The sequence below is a fragment of the Triticum aestivum genome, chromosome 3B (genome assembly GCF_018294505.1).
Source record: "Triticum aestivum cultivar Chinese Spring chromosome 3B, IWGSC CS RefSeq v2.1, whole genome shotgun sequence".
NCBI classification, from domain to species: Eukaryota; Viridiplantae; Streptophyta; class Magnoliopsida; order Poales; family Poaceae; genus Triticum; species Triticum aestivum.
This window is the reverse complement of record NC_057801.1, coordinates 237,951,819-237,962,005: the sequence shown is the minus strand read 5'-3', so window position 1 is coordinate 237,962,005 and position 10,187 is coordinate 237,951,819. Positions and strand designations below refer to the sequence as shown.

The 10,187-nt window shown below is 46.2% G+C and overlaps 2 protein-coding genes across 2 annotated transcripts; one reads left to right on the top strand and one right to left on the bottom strand.

Annotated features, from left to right (window-relative positions):
• The first annotated feature begins 3,300 nt into the window (after positions 1-3,300).
• Positions 3,301-4,181, top strand: LOC123065279 (AT-hook motif nuclear-localized protein 23). The gene has a single exon (XM_044488616.1). It carries the CDS (start codon positions 3,345-3,347, stop codon positions 3,975-3,977), a length of 633 nt encoding a protein of 210 aa, XP_044344551.1. The 5' UTR covers positions 3,301-3,344; the 3' UTR covers positions 3,978-4,181.
• A 599-nt stretch (positions 4,182-4,780) lies between these two features.
• LOC123069509 (factor of DNA methylation 1) lies at positions 4,781-8,784 on the bottom strand. Its single transcript, XM_044492387.1, has 7 exons — positions 8,513-8,784; positions 7,311-8,441; positions 6,605-6,795; positions 5,968-6,057; positions 5,608-5,886; positions 5,282-5,497; positions 4,781-5,198 (listed from the first exon to the last, which is right to left on the bottom strand). The coding sequence occupies exons 2-7, from the start codon at positions 8,413-8,415 to the stop codon at positions 4,965-4,967; spliced, it is 2,115 nt and encodes a 704-aa protein (XP_044348322.1). The 5' UTR covers positions 8,416-8,441; positions 8,513-8,784; the 3' UTR covers positions 4,781-4,964.
• Between the last annotated feature and the right edge of the window lie 1,403 nt (positions 8,785-10,187).

The window sequence follows — 10,187 nt, the reverse complement described above, 5'->3', positions numbered from 1 at the left end:
CCTAAGTACTCCTCCTCTCTCGCGGTGCTTGGCGAAGCCCTGCAGGATTGACACGCTCCTCCACCACCACCACGTCGTTGTGCTGCTGCTGGATGGAGTCTTCCTCAACCTCTCTCTCTCTCTCCTTGCTGGATCAAGGCATGGGAGACGTCACCGGGCTGTACGTGTGTTGAATGCGGAGGTGCCATCCGTTCGGCACTAGGATCTCCGGTGATTTGGATCACGACGAGTACGACTCCTTCAACCCCGTTCTCTTAAACGCTTCCGCTTAGCGATCTACAAGGGTATGTAGATGCACTCTCCTTCCCCTCGTTGCTGGTTTCTCCATAGATAGATCTTGGTGACACGTAGGAAAATTTTGAATTTCTGCTATGTTTCCCAACAGCGCATGCAGGTAGCTAGCCAACCAACCTGCTACATGTCAAGAACCCGTGTGCCTCCTTGGTTGAACCGTTGATGAATTGTAAATCAAACAATTTTTTTGTGGGCCAAACATGGCCCAACTCCTATTGTTATCCCCCCTCCCCTCCCCCCCCCCGGCATTTCCTATTTAGCGCTGCAGGCGCTGGTTATAGTTGTTTCCGCAAACCGGCGCCTGTAGCGACGCTAGCTGGGCTCGGTCCAATTACCAGTTCTTCCCCCTGTTTTGAAACTCAAAAAAGGAAATCGAAGGAAATAGCGCTTAGTCAGGAATCAAACCAAAGACCTCTCCGTCGATAGCCAACTCGACGGACCACTACGCCAACGCCTAACTCATGGATCAAAACTTCCTTTCCGTCTTTTAATACATACAGGAAATTTCCTCTATGTTTTCTGTGTTTTTTCTCCTTTCTTTTTTGTTTTTGTTTTTTTTCTTAAGTGCGCGAAATGTTTACAAATAGATATATTTTCTTTTTCAAATCGTGAACATTTTTGTTAAATCTGATGAACTTTTTCTGAAATCCGATGAACTTTCTTCAAATTGGATGAACTCTTTGTCCAAACTCGATGAACTATTTTCTAAATTCGATGAACTCTTTTCAAATTTGATGAAATTTTTTCCAATCCGATGAACTTTTTCAAATTCGATGAACTTTTTTCCAAATCCGATGAACTTTTTTCAAATTTGATGAACTTTTTTTCCAAATACTATGAACTTTTTCCAAATCTGATGAACTTTTTTCCAAATCTGATGAACTTTTTTCAAATTTGATGTACTCTTTTCCAAACTCGATGAACTATTTTCCAAATTCGATGAACTTTTTTCAAATCCGATGAACTTTTTTCCAAATCCGATGAACTTTTTTTAAATCCGATGAACTTTTCTTGAAAAATTAGTTAATTTTTTTCAATTTCGATGAATGTTTTTCAAATTCAATGAACTATTTTCAAGTTTGATGAACATTAAATGAAAATCCATTAATTTTTTTCAATTTTGATGAACGTTTTTCAAAACCAATAAAAGTTTTTTCAAATTTTATGAACCTTATTTGGTAATATGTGTACATGTTTTCAAATAATTAGAAAATAAAACACTACAATGTAATGCGTAAATTGCGCGTCTAGTTTCCATTCTTTAAAAACATTGCGCTGTGAAAATTCACAAGCAGGAGGCTGGTCCAGTGGTTAGCCTCTTCTTATAGAAGCGCTTGGGCGCCAGTTCTCTTCGGCGCCTGCGGAAAGCTCCCGGATTTTATTTTACTTTTTTATTTTTTCGCACGCGCTTTCGGCTTTTAGCGGGTTTTTTCTGGATTGTTTGACGTTTTGGTTTTCCACCGGTCTTCCTTAGCTTTTCAATAAAAAAAATCGGAAAAAAATTGTGCAATTTTTTTTCTTTTGCGAGAGTCATGGTTTTGCTTCCGTGAGAGGCACGGTTTTGCTTTCGCGAGGGTCACGACTGTGCCTCTCGGAAACGGAAAAAAACGTGTTTTTTGTTTTTTTTTTCTTTCGGGAGAGGCATGGTTGTGCTTTCGCGAGAGTCACGGCCGTGCCTCTTGGAAATAAAAAAAAACATGTTTTCTGTTTTTTTTCTTTTGCGAGAGTCACGGTTTTGCTTCTGCGAGAGGCATGGTTGTGCTTTCGCGAGAGTCACGGCCGTGTCTCTCAGAAACAAAAAAAAACAGATTTTCTGTTTTTTTTTCGCGAGAGTCACGGTTTTGCTTTCGCTAGAGTCACGGTTGTGCTTTCGCCACAGTCGTACCTCTTCGGAAACGAAAAAAAACGTGTTTCCTTTTTCTTTTCCTTCCGCGAGAGTCACGGTTTTGCTTCTGCGAGAGGCACGGTTGTGATTTCGTGAGAGGCACAGGCATGCCTCTTTCGAAAAGGAAAAAACATCGTGCTTTCGGTTCGGTTTTTTCGTGAAAAAAAGTTCGTCAAAACCTATCAACATGGAATCTACTTTTGAAGACCTCGACACGAGGAATTCAACGGCGAAAGCGGTTCGAAATTTGAACGCGCGGTTTAAGAGATAAAACGTTTTGAATAAACGGATCTACGAAAAAAGGGAAACTTCCAGGTTACGATAAGTGGCGGACATGCAGCGCGCCACTTGTCGCAACCTGGGGAGGTTGGATTGACCTTTGCAACTGTAGAAGTGCATGCTCTAGCCAATGCAACCAAAAGACCGATCTGGTGGTAGAGGCTAGGCAGCACATTATACGTCAACACTCCCCCTCACGTGTGGCTCCCTCAGGCCTAAACGTGGACCGAAAGTGGGCTGCAATTTTAATTGCGCCGGCCGGGTCTTGAACTCAAGACCTCTTGACTATGATACCATGTAGAAGTGCATGTTCTAGCCAATGCAACCAAAGACTGATCTGGTGATAAAGGCTAGGCAGCACATTATACGTCAACAGCAACGAATACTTCTCAACTAGTGGACGAATCGATCCCGGTTCCTTTGATCGCTCTTCCATATACCCATTTCGACGAATGGATGTTTTTTCTGCAATGTGGTGTGGAGACTGACTTGAAAATTCTGGTGCCCGGCAGAACCATTGATTCTTGAGAATGATTCAGCCCACAAAGCAATTTTAGTACTGTACCAAACATGAAGTAAAAGTGTAAAACATGAACCACCTCGCACAACAAACTCACCATACCTACTCCGAGCCGCGAGTTCTAAAAAAAGAAAAAAAAACTCCACGCCGCGGAAAATGTTTTACAAAACACACAGACAGTACAGTTGGGAGCTAGTTAGGATGTTCGAACACTTTACCACTAAACTACTCATCACGCATATTTCCCTGCTTAACAGCTTATACTCGTACTTCTAACAACACCGACCCCGCCCTTAAAAGGCCATCTAACCCCTGTAATTAACCTCCACAAAGGACGTGCAGAAGCACAAAAATAATCTTTATACCATGGGCATGGCCACCGCGACGACGGCCGCTCCGGACAAGCTCCGGCAGCCGTGCAGGCCGAGGCCGGCGGCGCAGATTCCCTCCTCCAAGAACCGCGTGCCCAAGGCGCCCGTGGTGATCGCGCACGAGTGCCCCAGCGCGATGCGCGCCCACGTCCTGGAGGTGCCCGCCGGGCGCGACGTCCTGTCGTGCGTCGCGGCGTTCGCGCGGCGGGGGCGCTGCGGCGCGCTGGTGCTGGGCGCGGCCGGGCACGTCGCGGACGTCGTGCTCAGGGAGCCGGCGCTGGTGCTCCGGGGCACGACGGAGATCCTGAGCCTGGCGGGGTGCTTCTTCCCGTCTCCCTCTGCGTCAGCCGCGGGCGTCGCGGTGTTCCTGGCCGGGCCGCGAGGCAGCGTGCTGGGCGGCGCCGTCGCGGACGGAGGGCTCGTGGCCGCCGGTCCGGTGGTGGTGATGGTGGCCACGTTTGTCGCGGCTGCGATCGACCGGTTGCCGCTGGTGAAGGGGGACGAATCCTCCAAGGCGGAGGGGAGCGACGTGCACGGCGTGGCCGGACAGTGGCGGTTCGGCGGCCAGCCGCTGCAGCAACAGTGCGGATGGGCGCCGCTGTGTCGGAAGCTGGGCGCGAAGAGCTGAACCATATGCACCGAGTGGAGAATATAGATTGGGCCGAGACACTGTGCGTTGGCAAGCAGGCCGAAGTGGAGTTTTGGTCCAAACATGTTCTGCTTTTATCTTTTTTACGTGAGCTTTTATATTCTTTGGCTGCCAGACACCAGAAACTTTTCGTGATGATACAGCATACAGTATTAAATAACTAGCCTAAAAAAACTTCTTATATTTTGAGACCGAGATAGTAGGAGTAACATATAAGGTGCAAGCGTGCAAGGAAGTTGCAGAACATCCTAGAGCATTTTGATATCTAGATCCATGAATGCCCCTACCATTGTCTTCATCCAAATGTTTTTTCATTTATAAAATTCATCAAGAAAAAAATGAAAAAAATGCAATGTGATCCTAGTACTCTCCTACTTTTGCGAGGAATTTCAATGCATCAGAAGTGCCAGCATCAGTTACCTTACCCAGCAAAGTTCCCTTCTAACTTGTTTTCAGTACCTTCTCTTTCGCTCACACCTAAACATCTTCCGATCAGCAAAAATGCAGCTTTCACCAAACAGCTCTAAAAGAAGACGTTTTGGCTCTCCAACTATCAAACTGACACATGCTCAAGGTCGCTGAAGATGTCGCAACAAGATCAGGTACCACAACTCACAACGTTGCACAGAAAAATAAAGATACATATATAATACTCCATCCGCCCCGATTTACTTGTCTTAAATTTGTCTAGATAGATATGTATGTACTAACGCTAGCAGCCAAATCTAAGACAAGTAATCTGAGACGGAGGTAATATACACCTGCACAATCTACACACACGCTAGCAGCCAAAGCCCAAAGGCTATTATTGAGTTGACTGATCATGTCAGTTCTGGAACAAACAACATTAATCTGATGAAGAGAATGTCATGCAGATAATACAACTCCCACGTCAGGACTCCTACTACAATGGCACCACCAGCAGGCATACACCCTACTAGAGCTAATAAAACAGCCCAGGGTTCATCAACCCCTCCTGCGCTTGCCGGGCACCTCCATCTGCTGGAAGATGAACCTCAGCACCTCTTTCATCGTCGCCTTACGGTTTTTCCTGAAATTCCACAGCTCTGACACCACGTACCTTCCGCTCGGGTTGTACTCGTTTACTTCGCTCAGAGCGGTCTTCACTGCATTGCACACATCGTCACCATATTCGATCCACAATTGCTTCAGTCTTGGGTCCTCATCATTTACAACTTCCTGCATTACCCGAGGATTGTTATGAAAAAACAGTAGCCTCTAACAATACAAAGGGGTTGAATGTAGATAAACTTAGTAGATACCTTGTCACTTCCGTCTTCAGCCTTAACAAACTTATAAGGATGCCAGGCTGGCTTCTTTATCTCCTCCTGCCAACTCGAGACCAGCTCTGCTGCCCTCGTCTCATAATCATCATTTCCATATTTCCTCTTGCATGCATTCTGAAAAGGTCTTTCATCAAGTTCGCCCATCCTTTTGATACCGATAGCTGTTCGCCCACTGAGTATGTCCTCCAAACCCTGCTCATGGTGACAGTAACTATTCAATGAAAGAAAGCCAATTCATCAACTAATTTAAAATTCATTAGGTGCAAGGAAATTTCCAAACGCGGCAGAGAAAGGAGCAGTACCATTATCAATTCTTTTCGGGCCTCCTGTAACTCATCATTACTTTCACGCTCTTTCCTCACCAGCTCTCCGCTCAGCTCTTCCAGGCGTTTCCTTTCATGCTCTAGCTTTTCACTAAGCTTCTCCATCTTGTCATGAATATCCCCATCATCGTCTCCTTCCAAATGTTTCATCACTTGGAGTGTGCCATTCAATCGCGTCACTTCGAGCTCAAGTTCTCGTTTCTCATGCAGCTCCTTTTCCAGCTCAAGCATTCTTGCGAGGGCATCCTCCTTTTCCCTCTGTTGTTCCCACGATTAGTTCTCATCTCCAGGGTCGAGCACCGATCTAGGAAATAACATAAGTAAAGAAAGGTAGCAAACCTTCTGGTCCTCGACTAGCTTCAAAATATCTTGATCATTCCTCTGCTGCTCTATACTTGCCAGCTCAAGTTCACTTTTATCGTCTTTTGCCTGTAGAAGGGGGATCAAGATAGGAATATATCTTAATTTACAGTATGCACTTGTGCAATCATATCATATATTCCACGTTTAGAAGTGTTCAATACCTTGAAAGTGGCAACTGTAGCTTTATGGGAAACTAGAAAATTATTCAGCGTTACTCTTATGTTGTAGAAAGAAATGAGCCACTATTTAAGCTGCCCATAAACTAAAAGCTAAACAATACCATATAATTTAGACAAACAAGTAACAGATACCGTGTCAAAAAGAAATTATTGTCATGTTATATATCCCTCTAAATGACTTGGTACAAATTTAACATAAAATGAAGAATGCAGCAGGTAACAATCTTGATTTCATTTTGAAGTTAGCAACTCAAAAATAATAAACAGCAGTTGATATCCTGAAAATTCATAGTAGTGTATCATTTTGAAGTTAGCCACTAAAATTGTATAAAAAAAGTCGATGTCCTGAATATTCCTAATATGTATCGTAGGCATGATAGGAGACACTATATTCGCATAGCTTAGTACCTCACACAGACAGTTCTTTAGTTTACCTTTTGCTTCTCATCAGAAAGTTCTGCAAGTTTTTTCCTGTCGTTGGCATTCTCAACTGACAACTTCTCCAGCTGCTTAGCACGCAAAATCATTTCTCTCTTGTTATTTTCTATTTCAAGCTTCAAATTTTCATTGTCCTGGAAAATCCTCAGAGCATTGTCACGAGCCTTGCGATGCAGCTTGCGCATTTCTGAAGGGGAAAACGTAAAACTCATTACGATGCTGCATATTGGTGTGTGGTAGAGCAACACTACTTTAATTATTTTGCAATGGCAAAAAAAACTATGCATTGAAAAACGTAACCAACATTATCTCATAGTATTCAATGTTAAAGCAGACAAGAGACAAACGAAGAAATTACATGCATAATGAAAGGCCAACAAAAGTCCTGGTTCTGCACTCCTGCTACCTGTCTAATCAACAAAGAGCACTATTTCTCCAAATACTGCATTCATAAATAGATAGACCCACAAGAGTTGATCATTCAGGGATCTTAACATTCAGTTGGAAATGATTTTTTTAGCAAATAGTTTAAGATAGAAATACAAGGTTCCGACTGAATCACTCGGTTTCATCAAGTTTCAGTAACATTAGTAGCCAAGTGACACATGGGTAAATGATCTTCTGCACCATCAGGCAGAGGCACACGACCAGAAACCACGTAAAGAAAGGTACATCTACAGAAAATAAAGCAGCACAGTGTACCTTCATTATATGCCTCATGCAGCCTCCTATTGTCCTCCTCAAGCCTTGCAATGGAGAATTCTGTTGCATTCTTCCTTGTCTCCAGATCCTGCAAGTCTTGGTTCTTTGCCTCGAGCTGAGTTGCCAGTGCTGCCACAATCTTCCCCAATGGCTCCCTCTGACTCTTGGTAATCTCATCTATGGTCTTAATGTCAATATGCTTCCTCAAGTATCTTCCCACCAAACCCTCAGCAGTGTAGTCCACCTCTCGGGCAACCCAACCATAAACCTTAACCTCACCATTCTCGTTCTCCTCACCGTCCACAGCACCTCCACAACTGCTCCATGCCTCCCATTCCTTCTTCCCGAGCTTATTTACACTGAATTGGTTCTCAAGTGCGAGAGCGTCACTAAACCCACCCCAGCCAGGACTAAACCGCACAATTGCAAAGCATTCCGAGTTTTCTGTGTCATCGAAAACTAAAGGCACGATGTCTTCTGGACTAAACATGGCCACTCTATCTGCAAAGCTTTCAGCATTGAACCCTGCACCGGCTGCAAGAATTCCACACCATGGCCAAGCAAACTTCTCTTCGCCATCCTGTGGTGGTCCCTTATCCACTGCCACGGGACTGGATCCACTGGTGTGACCATTGGCAATGGCCTTTCCTTTGTCAGAGGCATCTGCATTAGCAGTGGCAGATGGAGTGGCACCCGGAATCCCAACGATAGTGGAGAGCTCCTGCGCAAAGGACGGGTCGGCGCGGACAAAGCGGGCAAAGGCACGGTGGAAGGCACGCTCCCGGCCGTGGCGGCGGTGCTTGCTGGAGATGCCGATGCCGTCGGCGTGCTGGAGGAGGTCCTTGAGCTTGTAGTCTTGCTTCTTCTTGCCGGGGCAGAAGGGGCAGCGGAAGGTGCCGTCCGGGTTGCGCACCCGGTGTTTGCCGGACTTGAGAAGGCCGTAGGACTTCTCCTCGTAGTCGCTCTCGGCCTCCGAGTCGTCCTCGCCGTCCGACTCCTCGTCCGCGGATGCGGCGACTGGGCCGGTCACGCCGGCGGCCTCCGCGGCGGCCTCGGCCTCGGCCTCCTCGTAGGGGTCCATGTAGTCGTCCATGTCGAGATCCATTGTCGGATCAGAGATTCAGCTACAGACTGGCAGGATTTGAGGTGGGAAATCAGTAAGATTGGAGTGAAATCATCGAAAGAGGAACGAAAAGACTCACCTTTCCTGCCCACAACCCGGACCAGAAATCTATCCAGATTCCAGAATGGCACGACGCTGGATCAAATGGGACGTCGAGAGCCTCAGAGTGGATCAATCGCACCGGACGAGGCTCCCTTGGCCGGATTTGCGGTGGCAAGGAGCGGAATCGCCGAGAGGAGCAAGGGATTTAAGGACATGCCAACTGCATTTGCAGGGTTTTTGGCCTTTTGGGGGCGCACCTGACCAGAGGCAATGCCAGTAGTGACGCGGAGGAAGGACGAGGTGCGTGCCCCCACCAGTCAGTCGCGTGGCACTGTCCTTCGATTTCGTGCAGATTTTCTGCGCACACGGCGCACGGCTTGCAATACGTAAGCGGAGACAGTACGTACTAGGGTTGATTTGACTGATTTGCCCTGGCTCTCGAAACAATTTTAGAAATAATTTAGCAAGTGTAACTACGGCCAATAAAATGTATTCCACCTATTTTTAGGATGCCTTTGCCCGTGCCGTTGCCACTTCTTTATTAGAGGTAAATACACCTGTAGTCTTAGAACTTGCGCGTGACGATCAGTTTGATGCACAAACTTGTATAATACGTGATTTCAGTCATCAAACTTGCGAGGGCGTGCAAATACGGTCCCAATTCCTGTACGCGGGTGTATCCGCTCCATGTGTGGCAGGCCAGATTGGCAAGGGCCCACATGTCAACGACAGGGAGCAGGGAGGCGTTGGCTGAGCTGTGCATGATCTTTTTTGTAGAAAAGACCCTCAACTTTTATTTAAATATGCATAAAAGCTGGTGAACTACGGTGACAAACTGGTGGGTGCCACCTAATCAACGAACAGTGTAAATGAATTTAGATTGTCGTATTTTTTTGTGTAGAGGTGATCAACTTGACCCTCAGAAAGAATTTGGACACATCATAACTGCACAACTTTCTAGCCCTCTCATGCCATCAGCTTCCGTGACCGTTTGATCGTCAATTTTAAGCATTTCTGGCGTCGGATTTGCTGTGAATCGCTCCTAATCCGCCTCCGTTCGCTAATAAGGATCGCTAATCATCGCGGGTCGGTGCTCCAGTCGCTCTTTTGGTCGTCTGAAAGGATCGATATGGTTGACTAGAGGGGGGGGGGGTGAATAGGCAACTAACAATTTTTAGCTTTTCTTTACCAAATTAAACTTTGCATCAAAGTAGGTTGTCTAGATATGCAACTAGGTGAACAACCTATATGATGCGACAACAACAAGTACACGAGCAAGTAAGGGAAACAACACAAGTAAGCTTGCAAAAGTAAAGGCGCGAGATAACCAAGAGTGGAGTCGGTGGAGACGAGGATGTGTTACCGAAGTTCCTTCCTTTTGAGGGGAAGTACGTCTCCGTTGGAGCGGTGTGGAGGCACAATGCTCCCCAAGAAGCCACTAGGGCTACTGTATTCTCCTCACGCCCTCACACAATGCGAGATGTCGTGATTCCACTATTGGTGCCCTTGAAGGCGCCGACCGAACCTTTACAAACAAGGTTGGGGCAATCTCCACAACAATTGGAGGCTCCCAACAACACCACGAAGCTTCACCACAATGGAGTATGGCTTCGAGGTGACCTCAACCGTCTAGGGTGCTCAAACACCCAAGAGTAACAAGATCCGCTAGGGATAAGAGGGGGAATCAAATTTCTCTTGGTGGAAGTGTAGAT

What these genes read in the sequence shown, in the direction of transcription:
- LOC123065279 (XM_044488616.1), top strand. Translation starts at nt 3,345, where the DNA reads ATGGGCATGGCCACCGCGACGACGGCCGCTCCGGACAAGCTCCGGCAG.
- LOC123069509 (XM_044492387.1), bottom strand. Translation starts at nt 8,415, where the DNA reads ATGGATCTCGACATGGACGACTACATGGACCCCTACGAGGAGGCCGAG. An exon ending in GCATGAGGCATATAATGAAG is followed by an intron (nt 6,796 to 7,310) that starts GTACACTGTGCT and finishes TTTCCCCTTCAG; the next exon opens with AAATGCGCAAGCTGCATCGC. An exon ending in AGCTAGTCGAGGACCAGAAG is followed by an intron (nt 5,887 to 5,967) that starts GTTTGCTACCTT and finishes TGGGAACAACAG; the next exon opens with AGGGAAAAGGAGGATGCCCT.